Source organism: Pygocentrus nattereri, chromosome 3, assembly GCF_015220715.1.
Source record: "Pygocentrus nattereri isolate fPygNat1 chromosome 3, fPygNat1.pri, whole genome shotgun sequence".
Classification (NCBI taxonomy): Eukaryota; Metazoa; Chordata; class Actinopteri; order Characiformes; family Serrasalmidae; genus Pygocentrus; species Pygocentrus nattereri.
Window position 1 is genome coordinate 23,290,511 of NC_051213.1, and position 14,829 is coordinate 23,305,339.

Below are 14,829 nucleotides of genomic sequence, written 5' to 3' on the forward strand. Positions count from 1 at the left end.
GGTAGAGACGGGTGTCAGGGCTGATGTGTGACAGAAGGATAGCAGCAAGAGTGAAAGGGAAGGTTTACAAGACAGTAGTGTGTCCTGCTATGATGTACGGTTTGGAGACTGTGGCTCTGTCTAAAAGACAGGAGGCTGAGCTGGAGGTGGTGGAGATGAAGATGCTGAGATTTTCGTTGGGAGTGACAAGGATGGACAAGATTAGAAATGAGCAGATCAGAGGGACAGTGAAGGTGGAGCAGTTTGGAGATAAAGCCAGAGAGGCCAGGTTGAGATGGTTTGGACATGTGTTGAGGAGGAATAGTGGATATATTGGGCAAAGAATGTTGGAGATGGAGCTGCCGGGTAGAAGGAGAAGAGGTAGACCTCAGAGAAGGTTTATGGATGTAGTGAAGGTGGACATGGAGATGCTTGGTGTGAAAGTAGAGAAGGCAGTAGATAGGGCAAGATGGAGGCAGATGATCCACTGTGGCGACCCCTAAAGGGAGCAGCCGAAAGAAGAAGAAGAAGAACGCAGCAGGAAAGTGACAGTCAGTGGGTTTAGTTTTCATGGTCTGATATTTTTCTAATTTGCAGCACACAAGGTCTCGCTTGGGCTCTGGACCGTTAAGAAAAAGGAATTACTATAAGAATCTTAGAATAAATTCAGACAGTTGCTTCACTACAAGATACTACAGAAGCATTACAGACTACTACAGGAATAATGTGAGTTACACATAAAACACACTGCTATGGTAATATTATACAGCACTATAGAAATGTTATAGTTTCACATAGTACTCCTGCCCAACTTTTTGGAAAAGCAGAGTTCCTGCTGTGGTACTGTGTGTAAGTTAGGGTCCCTCCGTCTAGAGCAGAGCTCCACTCTCTCCCTCCCCTCACTAAAAAACAAGCAGACTAACGTTACAAGCGCACTACAAAACATGGCGGACTAGCATCACGTTAGAGAAATTAACACAAACCTTTCCGAACAAGGTAACCGGCCATGTTTACACGCATACGCCCCGACCATATCGTTATTTTACAACAGGTGCTCTGTTATGAACATGGCTTTAGTAAACGCTTGGAAAGTAAACTGAGTGAAGTGGCTCCACGTTGCTAAGATAAGCTGATAGACGCTGCTGTTGTTGTTAGCCTGACTAGCCTAGCATCCCGTGGACCAGAAGACTCACTGACACACTCACATCAGCAGTGAACTCTACTGATTATTTCTGTCACCACGCTTCACTATTAATGCTCCAAGTTGGGTCACTTTAGCTAGATACGCACAGCGAGTCTTGAAAACAACTGTGAGACGATAGACGACGGTGATGTTCATGTTAGCTGGCCGCTCTGACAGAGCTGGTTTATTTATTGCCGTTTTTCGCTTTGGTCCTTGTTCTGTCCAAATGCTGGCTTTGTGGTCGGTTTTTATGTAATGTGTCGTTGTCGAGGATCTCGTTGTGTGTTGCTAGAAAAGCCTTTTTTGGCAGCTTTATCAGTTCTCCCAGTTCTCTCCCCGGGTGTGTGGTACTGTTAGTTAGCTAGCGAACTCGCTGTTTGTCCCAGGAAAATAACGTTGCTGCTGCTGTCATTTTGCGAGGAGGGCAGAAGAAGGAGGAGGGACCGGTCGCCTGCTTTTGCACGCCATCCTCTTGGCGCAAAAAGGCGCTCTTCTTTTGAAAGAAAGAAGAAAACGACAGTCCAACAGAAGGAACCGTTTTTCAATACACTAATGCAGAACTAAGGTAACTCGTCGTTGTGTACGTTATTACTGTTTTTCTGGGATTAGGGTATTCACATACTTGTCGGACTAACGGATACTGAAATACTCAGGACTGTATCGTACAGCTACGCGGCACACGTTGTAACCGTAGACGTTATTTTAGGTGCGTATTTTTCATGTTTGAATTGCTTCGGCTAGTGAAAGTGAGCATGGTGGTACAGGAACTGCGTTATCTGAAGTGGCCTTTTTACTTCTCTAAGTGCGCACCTAAGCCCTGGTGAGAAACGGTAACCCTTCCATTTCACTTCACTGACCTCGTCTTGCCCAACGTCTGACCGTCTACGACGTTTGTGGTCACATCGCAGTGTGGTTGAGGAAAGTAAAGAGGAAGATGTTTCTAGATCATGGCTAACGGTCTGACAGCATTTTTTTTTTTTTTTTGCTCCCTTGTTTTTTGGGTTGGTGTCTCTGCGTTCCCTTACCTCCCTTACCACCCTTACCACCCTTCTGGGCAACAGAAAAAATATAGAAGAAGGCCAGTACATGTACATTGCCCTAGCTGCTTGTATCATAATGTGAAAAGATGTGTAGCTGCTTGAATTCTGCTGCTGTGTCAAAGTTTTTTTTTTATTTATTTAACAGAAAGATCAAAATATTGCAGGATCATGAGAAAACCTGTGCCACAGAAAGGTAAATGCGTTTAGAGCTGCATGCAACTTCTACTGTGTATGCTGTTTATTTTCCCAAAGCCTTTTCATTTTCACAATACAGTATGTGATGTCCTTCTACCTTCCTTCAGCTATTGAGTGGAAAGATGCCAAGCAGATCAAGCACCCTCGCAGTGGGCGACCCTCACGAGTTCCATCACAGTATCAAGGCACGTATACCACCACAAGTTCATATTTGAATTGTGACTCCATCAGCGTTATCTGGTTTTCAAAATTAGCACAGAGAACTTCAATGTACCCAGTGAGAAGACTTACGAAGGGCATCTGAAAGCATGCTTGGTTTCAGAATTACTGCAAGAGAGTGAAAGCTGATTCTCATTTGGTTCAGACCCTCAGATTTTCTATTTTAAACAGTATTAGCCATGTGCGAGCTATAGAGTGCTGTCTTCACAAGCAGGCTGTCAGCTGAAGGACAAAAATAGTACCCATGCATGTATATTACTGCCCTTTAGCGCATAGATAGGCCTACAGGGTTAAAATATTTTTGTTCCTGTTTCTCCTCAGGGCACTTCAGTTGGGAGAAGTATCTGAAAGAGACAGGTGCTTTAGCTGCCCCTGCAAATTGCTTTAAACAGGTGAGTTTTCTTCTGTTGGTTAGAAACATGGTTAGTTCAGCAGCTAAGCTGAGTAGCATCCTCAATGTATCTTGAACATCCATATAATCATAGGTCTTGTAAGAGGATTTCTCATCATCAGTTGAAAGTGATTTTAGTACTGTTGTAGATCTGTAAGGCTACTGATGCTGCACGTTAATGCTCCGCAGAGCACTACACCCCCAGTAAATGAGTTCAAGGCAGGAATGAAGCTGGAGGCCCAGGACCCCAGGAACACCACGTCCACCTGCATTGCCACAGTGGTGGGGATGACTGGCTCACGCCTCCGGCTGCGCCTGGATGGCAGCGACAACAAGAACGACTTCTGGCGCCTGGTGGACTCTGCTGAGATCCAGCCCATCGGCAGCTGCGAGAAGAGTGGAGGCATGTTGCAGCCGCCCCTGGGTGAGGACTACACTCATAGTTGCACACAGTTATATCAAAGAGTTCCAAGTTAGCGTTTTAGATTTTTTTTCTTAAAGTATTTGTTTATTAACCAGCAAATAATTATGTTTACATTGCTTGTGAGGTTCCTGCTATTCAAAATCTGTTTGACACACATTATTGAGCACAGTTTTATCCAATGAATGTGGTGCACCCATGCTGTTATTACTGGCAGTCACATTTAAGAAATACTGGAATAAGGCCATTCAGACTTCACTGTGGCACTGTATCACTGTATCTCTGCTTTTGCTGGAATTTTGTGGATGCTGGTAATGGTAGGAATAGTTTTTTGTTTTTGTCTGTTTACAAAGTCTTTAGTAAAACCTTTACTGTCCCCTAGATGTCACTGCTGACCAAGCGAACATGATTATTATTTTGTGTTCTTGTTGCATGGGGTAATATAGGGACTCACAGTACCGGTCATTAACAGAGTACCGGTATTGCAGAAGACTGCATTGTGTAAAAAATCCTACAAAAATGTGAAAATATATAACAGTAACATTCATAAAGCAAGCTGAATGTGTTATTAATGTATTACAACGCACAGTGCCATGAAACAATGTAATTGTAATATATAATTTTGTCCATATCTTGCAGCATATGGCAATTTGATTCAGTCAGTCAGAAGTTGCATACAATTATTATATAGTACTGAACTTGTGTTAGTATTTCAGTATATTGGCACCTTTTAAACTTCAGCACCTGAGAGATGAACTGTTTCCTTTGACAGATTTATTAAGTTGATTTCTGACTGTGAATGTTCTGTAGGGTTCAGACTGAATGCATCATCTTGGCCTATGTTCCTCCTGAAAACACTCAACGGTGCTGAGATGGCACCATCACGCATCTTTCACAAGGTACTTGTCTGTGATTCCAAACATTCACACATTTCTGACATTCTTATTCTTTCTCCTATATATAATTTCTCTATTTCACCATTTTCACTTACCAGTTATATGCATAATCAGTATATTTTACTTTTTAGCCAGGCATTTTTTGCTTTGTCTTGTTTGTGTTTGTTTAAAATAACTATATTCAGTGGTACCATTCTGATAAAATGTGCTAAATAAATATTAAAATGTGAAATCAGTGTAAGTTGTCAGGGCTGATACTGATATTGGTATGTCTATCAGTGCAGTGTAACAGCCTTCATGTACTATTGATGTATTTTTATTCAAAAAGCAAGCTTGAGTCCAATGAGTCATTTACCACTTAAACAAATTGCTTATTTACCAGTTAAATTCTGATTGACTAATCCACAATTTCTTTCGTATGATGATTTTCTCATTCTCTCTCTCACTCTCTCTCTCTCTCTCTCTCTCTCTCTGATTACTCAGCAGGAGCCTCCCTCTCCAGAGCAGAATTGTTTCCAGGTGGGTATGAAGCTGGAGGCAGTAGACAGGAAGAACCCACACTTCATCTGCCCTGCCACCGTAGGGGCGCTCCGAGGCGTAGAGGTGCTGGTCACCTTTGACGGCTGGAGGGGCGCGTTCGACTACTACTGCCGCTATGACTCGAGAGATATCTTTCCTGTGGGCTGGTGCGCACTTACTGGAGACAATCTGCAGCCGCCTGGCACTAAAGGTGTCTGTCTCCTCTGGTCTGTTTTTATGTAAATTCCCACCATAAGATCTCAAGGTGGTTTTGTTGGCATTTGGACACAGAGCTGCATAATGCTGAAATGGGCAACCAAACAAAAGTGGCGGTAAAAATACACGATGTTGAAGTAAAGCTGGTTGATGTCAAAGTATAAGGTTGATTGGGCCTTGTGAGTAAACAACAGCAAGGCAGATTATTTTCTGCTACTGGAAGATGTGTCTATAAAGTAATAATTACTAAAGAAATTAGTTTTTTGTATGTAGTAGTGGTTTACTGGTCAGGCACAAGAGCCAAATGTTAATTTGATTGGATGAGTTAACACAAGGTAAAAATATTTAGCCGGAGATGGATGCTGTAAAAAAACTGACCCAGTTACAGGAGTAAACTTTAGTAAATATGAAAGATGAGTAAAAGGGATACAGGATCAGGAACACGTGTGTCTGAGTTTCCAGTGAGTAGAGTCACAGAAGAAGTGAAAGAGAGTGATTTTTGCAGGCGTGTTTGCTTTACAAGCTCTTGGCACTTGTCCAGCTGGCACTGAAGCCCTTATTTAACGCTAAGCACCCAACAGTGGCCTCGCATTGGCACCTGTTCCCAGGGGCTTCCCAGACACTGAGAGAGTGAAGGGAACGAAAGAAAGTGAGTCAGAGGGTTACAGTCATGTAAGAGGAGGGAGGAAAAGAGAAAGAAAAGGAGTGGCACAACTCTAAGGGTGGGACTGTGGATGAGAGGGTGAAAGAGAGGCCATGGGGCCATCAAGTTTCATCAAGGAGCGAGGAAGAAAGGAGGGGAGAGACTTTAATAGGCTCATGTAAAGTTAACAGTGAGACTAGGACCTCACACAAATCTGGAAAGCTGTGGACCTAGTTGTGGTAAGCTGTGTGCTGATTTTATTATATGGAAGAGACAAATCCAACAGTGCAGTAGTGTAGGTTCAATTAAAGCAGCTTGGAACAGAAACAGCTTAATACGCATTTTCTATCACAGTGCTTTATGTTTTTTAAGTCTTCAGAGAAAATGTTGTTTGTCTTTTCCAGTGATGTATTTTGGAATCCTGTCACAATCGTGAAATTTTAGCTTACAATTAACTGACACATAAATACTGTGATTAACTATTTCATTGTCCTTTTTAAAGTACAGCCTAAAGTGGGCAGATTGGTTGGTTAACTAACTATCTTGCTTTCTAACTCTCAATACTTAGCTTCCAAATGAAGACAGAAACAGGTCAAGCTCAAATAAACAGACATTGCTCACTGCTAAACATGTTAGAGCTATAACAAGTTAGCTCTTTTGTTGTTAAGCTGTGGTCAGATTTAAATAATTATGCTGAGTTTAATAATTATGCTGGATTGTGTAGTAAATCCTCCAGTGATAAAACTGACTAGTGGTTAATCAGACACTGCTCTGTGTATTGTCTGTGTTCTGGATGATGACACAGACCTCAAAACTTCACACTTGTGTGCTCAGCATGAGCAACATATGCAAATTGTGCATATGAGTGAAGGGGCCCCTTATGAGGGATAGGTAGTAGAGTAAGAAAATAAGAAGTTGAAAGAACCTGTATTTTATAAGCTGTGGGAAAAGCTATGCTTTTATTGCTTTGTGTCCCTGCATTGGAACATAGCTGCCACACTGCTGGTGTGTGTTAATCTCTCTCAGGACTACAGGCCAAAATCAAAAACATGCAGGACATCACCTTCTCCTGGCTTTGTTTTGCCAGGTTTTAATGAGTACATCGAAACTAAGGGCAGGAAGGAAGTGTGTAGAGCCTGTAACACCCCAATCATGCACTTACACTTGCACATACACACCAGCTTTAGGTCAGGCCGTCTTGCAGACAGTCTCTGTGTGTGTGTGTGTGTCTCTTTGGCTCTTGAGCCGGGCTGTGTGTGAAACTCTCTGGTGCTCCTTAGCTTGTTGTGAACTGCAGAACTGGCTGCCTGTACAGGTGCGTAAAACTCCTGCTCTGAAAGGTGTGCCTGCATGCGTTTGTTTGAAACAGACAGGATGAGAGAGCTCTCTAAAAAGCTGTGTTTTAGACCTAGGTGTTTTTCTTTTTGCTGTTACTTGTATTTCTGAATTTGCCAGGTTTTTATCCATTTTGCACAAAAGCTCACTATTCAGTTCTTTCCTGTTTAGTATTCATTATTAAGCTCTTCTACATTATTTTGTTTAGGCCTAGTAGCCTTGCTTTGTAAATAGTTCTTCCTCTTCTCTCTCTGTCTCTCTTTCTCTCTTTCTCTCTCTCTCTCTCTCTCTCTCTCTCTCTCTCTCTCTCTCTCTCTCTCTCTCTCAAACTCATTCACCCTGAGCTAAAGGAGCCACTGGTAGCAGGAATGTGTAACACAACTCGTGTCTTTGTTCACCGGCTCAAAGCAAAATGGGTCACCATGGCCCTGAAAACAAAAGCCTTGCAGTGCTGTTGTCTACCACATGTTTGTTATGGCCATGACTGTGATGTTTTTCTTATTACTGAGTTTGATTCTGAAGTGTCTCACTATTGCCTCAGCAGTCAAGGTACAATATAAATAAGGATGCATCCATTTTTCAAAGCCAGCACTGTTTAAATTACTGAACCCTAAGATCCTGCCCATACCAGCTTTTTGATTTACCTTTTTTTTAAAGCACTGGACACATTTAAGGGGGTCTGTATCAACTTGATATTCTTTTTTCTAAAAAGCTATGCCTTTGAAGTATGCTGGAGTTTACACTGTGCAGCAGCCAAATGAGGAAGACCCATCTAACAGATCTGAATAAGATCACTTTAATAACATTGCATTAATAACATTGCATCAGGTTGCAGAGATTTCTAACATCTAATCATTCCAGTCGTCTCACTCTAGTTCTTCTCTTCATCTCTCTTGTCAGTGGGGTTACCGAAACAGCTGGGTACTCTAAGCGCCCTGCCTGACAGTGGTGTGGAGGGCACAGGCATGCACCCCATGCCCGCCAGGCCTCCAGCCCAGAAGGGACGGAAGCCTGGGCGCAGGAAAAGCAAGTTGACCAGCCTCTGGAACCAGAAAGGCACAACAGTGACTGTCGAGCTCCAGGCAGACCAGTCTGGAAAATTACTGGGACCAGTCAAAATCCCCAAGAAGAGAGGCCCTAAGCCTGGGAACAAGGTACACCATAGACAAGAATATTCAGGGGATAGACTTTTAGTGGCCTCCTACAAAAGCTTGCATGTTTTAAGTTTTAATCTTCATTGTTTCTCTCACTATCTGCCTGTTATGTCTGAGCAATCTCTTTTTGTATTTGTATTTATGTGTGTGTTTCTGCTGTAGCTGAGCTGGGCTAAGCGGGCTGTGTGGTTGGAAGGAGCAATGACAGGTCCTGGTAGACCCCGAAGCCGACTACCAGCCAGCTGGGCTCAAAGACTACAGCAGGATGAGACAGAGCTCCTGAAGGTCCCAAAAAAGAGAGGCCCTAAACCTGGCAGCAAGGTTTTTGACTTTTAGCTTTGGCTTTAATGCAGCACTTAATGATGTCACTTCATCCTGTGTCTTTCATTATTTGTGTTGTGGATGTATAATTATGGGATTGAATACTTGTTTAATGTAAATTGACAGAAATATATATATGTGTGTGTGTGTGTGTGTGTGTGTGTGTGTGTGTGTGTGTGTGTGTGTGTGTGATCCTTTTCATAAAACAGAGGAAGCCACGGGTGGTGCCTGACCCAGTACCCATCTCTCCCACTAGCAGCACTCCAGAGCCAGACACCAGCTCTGTGCCACTGGATAATGCCACCATCCCCAGTGCCGCTTTGCAAGCTCCAACGGGTACTGAAGGCAGTTTTAGTCTCACCTATTAAGTCTAGGGATGGGTATCATTTGAATTTTATTGATATTAATATTGGGTTGGTACTCTTTTATTACTTTAGTATGTCACACATCATCATTTAAATTTCTTTGCCTTTAGTGAGTCTTAGTATTTAAGCAGACACCTCTCTAGTTGTTCTATATGTGTGTGGTGACATGGTGCTGAACGCTGGCTGTCTATGTGCATTCCAGTGTGTGTTTATCTGAATAAGCATGGGAAGGTTGGTCCTCACTTGGACGCACGGCGGGTGCAGGCTCTGCCCGATCACTTTGGCCCTGGCCGGGCATCCTCAGTGCTGCAGCAGTGTGTGCAGGCCTGTGTGGACTGTGCACTTAACCAGAGTTCTGTTTTCAACTGTCTCAAAGCAGGCCACGGGGGAGAGCTCATCTCAGGTCAGCATGTGCATACACTTGGTCTCCACCTTAGCATATTAGGTCCTCCGTTGTGTGTATGCCTATATTGCTCTAAACGGAGAAATGCTAAAGATATGTGGGTTCTGAACCTTCAAGTGATACCACATTTGTGTATGTAGAAGAGTAAATCTTTTGTCTTTCTGTTTGCCATGCTGCTGAAATGCAAAAATAAAAACCAGTTGAAACAGATTGTAAATCAAAAGTAACTATGCAGTTGATTTATGTAATTATGTATAATATTTATTTACATTACATTTATTTATTGTAATTCAAAACCGTCTGCAAACATCGTCTCTAGGTTCTTGTGCCCTTTCATTTTTTATTCAGCGTCTAATTCTGTAGTCACTAGAACAGGGGTTTGTAATCTTATACATAAAGGACTTGTGTAATTGCAGATATTCATTCCAACAAAGCAAGAGCACATTTTATCAGTTCTGTGCTTCTGCTTATTTGCAATGAAACTCTGCAGCCACACTGGCCCTTTGCAGATAAGACTGGACACCCCTGTGCTGGATAGCATTGCTGTTTGACCCTAAATTCTCCCCTTTTTCCCTGCAGCCCACTTTGACCAGCAGCAACACACACTGACTTTGCCAGCAGTGAACAGTGTGACGTACGTACTACGCTTCCTGGAGAAGCTCTGCCACAACCTGCACTGTGACCCTTTGTTTGGCAGCCAACCTGTGCCTCTGGGAGGGATACACTATGACAGCCACACCTACACAGGTCTGCTGTCATATACACTCATATACACTTGCAACATTCACTTTTACACACACATAATATCTTCACTTAAACACTCTCCAGTCTTGTACAAAAAGTTAATACTCTAACTCCATTAACACATGTTCCACCCAACCACTCTACTGAACTCATTTGATGGCTTTCTGATGATGATAGAGCATAGTGGATGATGGCTGTTGCACTTGTATAATTGTATATTTATATGTGTTTGCCTCTCCCCTGTTTGTCAGAGAGGAGGGGTTTTGCAGAGTGTCTCAGTTCAGGACTGGGTCGAGGTACTAAAAGATTTTTTCAGGACTCATACAACAACAGTCACATGCCCCATAAAATGTCAAAAAGCCACCGCCTCTCCTCTGAAGGTACTCTACTAATTAGTTTGTGTGATTGCTACTGAAGCTTGGTTTGTCAGTCTCTAGTAGCATATGTATATGCCTGCTGTTATTCTTCACTTTTCAATCCAGTGTATACTGTATAAAATGTCTGTTTTATCATGAGATATATATATATATGCTGTATTTCTGTATGTAAACAGAGCCTTTTCTGGTGGAGAATGGAGGAGCAGATCACTTGGAGAAAACTCCACTCTCCCCCACTAAGAATTTGGGACTGCACCCTCACTCTCAGAGTAGTAGCTCCCCCAGCCAACTACACCGCCTGGGCTCTGCAAGTGTGTATACACACATACTGGCACAGACTTTTAGTAATTATCATAAATATTTGTTTTAATTTCAAACCACATAATTCACGTATTATAACACCACCACCATTGGTTTAGAAACACAAGCCTCTCTCAGCTGGGCATTAATGTCACATTCTGATTTCTCAGGTTTATAAAGTGTTTTTTATTTTCCTTTGTTTTTGTTTATAGATAAAAAATGAATTAACTGTTGCTTTCCTCTGTTTCTTTTGATGTCACACAATTATGTAGGCTTACAAGAGCTATGCATTTTGCATATTTTTAGTGTGGCTTTTGCATACAATTACAATATTGTATGTTTAATGCCGTCTTGTAATGTATAAAATACTTTCCACTGAAGATGCTCTCCTTCCAGTAAATGTTTTGTGGTTGAGTGTGTTGTTTTTTGTTTATTTTGCTACTAAACATAAATATGTAGATGGTTTTTTTGCACAAATAAGTGTTTGGGACTAACTGTTGTCCATACACTGTGCAGGTTCAGAGCGTTTCCTGAACACTAGAGAGAGTCCTCGACCTAGTGGCCAGAACCCAAACCTGTGGACAGTGGAGGATGTCATGCAGTTCATCAGAGATGTAGACCCTCAGCTTGGCCCACATGCAGACCTATTTCGCAAACATGTATGTACAAGGATAATCCTGCACCTAACCCAAAGACATTTGAGAAGTGTGAAACAGTTAGGAAAAGCCCAGAGCTCTCTCAGTGTGTACTTCATTACAGTTTGATTATGGTGGATTCTGACTTTGTGATGGTCTCTAATTATTGTCATTGGCATGTTTTAGGAGATTGACGGGAAGGCTCTGCTCTTGCTACGCAGTGACATGATGATGAAGTACATGGGCCTGAAGCTTGGTCCTGCCCTCAAGCTCACCTTTCATATTGACAGACTAAAACAGGGTCGCTGATCTCGAAAGGCTCCAGGGCCATTTCCCAAATCCCAACCCCCCTATCTACCCTTTTCAAGCACATGGCATACTGGCAACATATGCCCAATGAAGCATACTGAAGCATACTGTAGCAGTGGTCGCCAGGCTTTCAGCCTGATCATTTCTGAATTTGTGTCCATTCGTCTGTTGTTACCTACAGCCGTTGCAAATATTTGGGCACCTCGGACCAAATTACATATTTTGTTGAATTTTGAAGGGAAAAGTAATAAGCGCAACCTATGAAGCAAATTATTAAAAATATTAATGTGCAGGTTTTTTCATATATTTCATTATCTAAAAAAACTTTTAAAACTGTAAAAAAATAGTAATTGTGGCATGTGCAAAAGTTACTAAAAGTCAATACTAAGTAGCACCCCATTTTGCAGATATCACAGCTTGCACACACCTTTTTTAGGTAGCTAGGAGTCTTTATGTTCCCATTTTAGGTATTTTACCCACTGTTCTTTGCTGAACTTTTCCAGTCTTGTGCCATCTTGATCTGTCTTGCATGCAAAGCATGTTAATGATCTACCTGCAGATTCTCAATGGTGTTTAAGTCAGGAGACTAGGAGGACCATTCCAAAGGCTTCAACTTGTATTTCTTGAAATTGGTCTTTGTGGATTTTGAGGTATGTTTTGGATCATTGTCCTGTTGTAGAAGCCAGTCTCGTTTCAGCTTCAGTTCCTTGACTGACTGTCACAGTTGCTTCTAGAATTTTCTGAAATCCATTCTTCCATCTATCCATGCAGCATTACCAGGGCCACTGCCTGACACACAACAGCAAAGCATAAATAGACACAGCCGCATGCTTAACAGCTTTTAAGGTGTTCTTTAGATTAAGTGCTGCACCTCTCTTTCTCACGTTTCCAAAATGACGTCTCTAAATGCTGTCTTGCATATTTCAGACATGAAGTCACAGGTGAGATTTCCTTCTAATGTCTCTTCCATGCAGGTCATTCCCCCCTGAACTGCCAGTTTTTAAGATTTGTTGGACAGTGCTTTTCAGATCCTCAGCCAGCTGTTTAGATGAGCCCAAGGTTGTTGAGTGTTAACAAAGTTTGAGGAGTCAGAGAATTAATTTGCACTGCAATCATCTGGCAAGAAGGACTCATAAGTTTATACAAGGCTCATACAGAAATCTTGGAAAAGTCATGGAATATAGTAAGTGCTAGAAAACTTTTTTGTCATCACATTTTGTGCACTGAAGAATCTAGATTGCAAAAAACATACCATGGGTAACGTGCACAAAATTAAATGGTTCTTACCTGATAAATATATTGCTAACATTATTACTGAAACAGGACTTTATATGTCAGTGTCATAGTATTTTGGTATAGATGATATAGCGTCCAGCGTGCTAAATGTTTGGCATTAACATTTTTTTTAATGTCATGGAAAAGTCATGAAGAAGTCATGGAATTACATTGTTTAAAAAGTGTATTAAGCTTCTTAATTAGGTTCTGAGAGTTTACAACTGACAGGTTGTCCAAAGTTTTGAACATGGCAGAGCACATTATATAAAGTAAATGTGCCTTAACAATTGAAAGAAGAAAAATAAGATGTTTTGCTGCAGAGGTTATGTTTACTTTTCATTTCTAAAATAAAAAATATGTCATTTGGCCTAGGGTGCTCAAACATTTGCATATATATGTACTTGTTCCTCTTTGTTCTTGTCCGTGTTGGTGCCACATGTAGCGCCCTTCTCCCTGGTTCCATGCTAGGGTCAGCTGTCCCACGCACATTTCTCATTATGCTGTTCCATCCTGAAAGTTATATGTGTTCTTGTTTCTGCCAAGGTATCGAGTTATGCAGGATCAGATCTGTGTGGACAGTATCTAGGCCTTTTTTGGGCCTTCATTTTTAAGACATATCTTTATTTTTATCGTGTATTTTACAGCTCCAGTCAACAAGGATTTTTTCTATAAAAATCAATTTTCTTTAATAAACTTAAACACTAGATCTCTCCCACCGGACTTTGGGATTGGTTCTGACTGATGTCTCCTTCAGAGACGCTTTTTCATGCTTAATACTGTACTTTATACATAACACCTAACTTGCAGTTACTGCTATGTTGATGTGTCTTTTGTATTGTCTTGATGTTTACATGGTGTCTGTTATTTGTACTTTTTTAATTTTTTATACTATATTGTTAGAGTGTTCTACTCAGTAAGGGTAAAAACAAAAAATATAAAGTCTTCTAAAACTTGTAAAACTTTTTGTTTTGTGTGTCATTGAAAAACTGACTGAATAGAATTAGAACAGAGTATGATGAACGTGCATTGAATTTACTGCCGAAAATGTCACCCACACTGTTTCTACCAGCAAATCAACACAAGGGGGCAGCAAATTATTTTTATAGTCTTTCAGGGCCTGCGTGTGGGAGCCTGTTTAGAAATGTGCTGCGGTAATCATGCACGTTTTAACTCTCATTCTCTACAGTTTGAATACAGCATGGTAAATACCTTAATAGAGAATTTTTTTGCTCCTGTAGGCATAATGATCACCTTAGCTGTATGGCTCCACAGTCTTTTACCAAATACACATTGTGTAACATCATTAAAGCTTCACAGTAGCTGCAAAACAAAATATTCTGTTTTAATCATTGGACCTTCCTCTGCAAGAACTGCATGTGGCTAGACTGTCCTCCATACATATCATTACAGTGCATAATGCTAGCCTGATAACATTTCAATATATATGTATTTCTAGATTGATGTTTTGATAGACTTTTCATGTGAATAGGTGTTGGTGTTGACAAGATAGGGCACATGGCCCTCACTTGCTGGCATACGCACATGTAAACTGCAAAGAGAGATGCAACATACTGTAAATCTTACCACATCCTCGCAGCAAACAGGAAGGAACCTCCAAGAGATCAGTTAACTGACCTAACCCACAAAGCTTGTGCTTGTGTGCGCCTTGTAGTAGTTTATGTGCATGAAAGTCACATGATTCACTTTCATCTTTCAGTAGTGGATGTATTGGGAAAGCCCTCTGACCAGAAATGTTTTACAGTATCCCAGCTTTGAATCTTGGCCATATTGGTACAAGGCCATATTGTATTACCGTCATGTTTTTGTTTTTTTTTTTTTGGATGTGATTAGCACATGATGAAGACTATCACTTCAAGTCAAGCCTGAGCCAAAATCGAGACTAGTGGGA

The 14,829-nt window shown here is 41.4% G+C and overlaps 1 protein-coding gene across 3 annotated transcripts; it reads left to right on the forward strand.

The window, feature by feature from the left end:
- The first annotated feature begins 891 nt into the window (after positions 1-891).
- LOC108433597 (Scm polycomb group protein homolog 1) lies at positions 892-13,879 on the forward strand. 3 transcript variants are annotated; one of them, XM_017708276.2, is made up of 16 exons: positions 892-975; positions 2,348-2,395; positions 2,505-2,582; positions 2,938-3,008; positions 3,197-3,431; positions 4,239-4,327; positions 4,808-5,054; positions 7,938-8,191; positions 8,354-8,512; positions 8,722-8,848; positions 9,080-9,280; positions 9,860-10,027; positions 10,276-10,404; positions 10,578-10,712; positions 11,218-11,360; positions 11,523-13,879. In XM_017708276.2, the coding sequence occupies exons 2-16, from the start codon at positions 2,371-2,373 to the stop codon at positions 11,643-11,645; spliced, it is 2,184 nt and encodes a 727-aa protein (XP_017563765.1). In that variant the 5' UTR covers positions 892-975; positions 2,348-2,370; the 3' UTR covers positions 11,646-13,879. The 3 variants fall into 3 exon arrangements, with proteins under 3 accessions (XP_017563765.1, XP_017563764.1, XP_017563766.1); XM_017708275.2 differs by lacking the exon at positions 892-975 and adding an exon at positions 1,244-1,727; XM_017708277.2 differs by lacking the exon at positions 892-975 and adding an exon at positions 1,244-1,727 and having other exon boundaries at positions 4,811-5,054.
- The last annotated feature ends 950 nt before the right edge of the window (positions 13,880-14,829 follow it).

Bases quoted from the DNA above. Each gene is read 5' to 3' on its own strand.
- LOC108433597 (XM_017708276.2), top strand. From the start codon at position 2,371: ATGAGAAAACCTGTGCCACAGAAAG. The intron at 8,513-8,721 runs GTTTTTGACTTT...TTCATAAAACAG, and splicing joins GCCCTAAACCTGGCAGCAAG to AGGAAGCCACGGGTGGTGCC. The intron at 8,849-9,079 runs GTACTGAAGGCA...TGTGCATTCCAG, and splicing joins CGCTTTGCAAGCTCCAACGG to TGTGTGTTTATCTGAATAAG.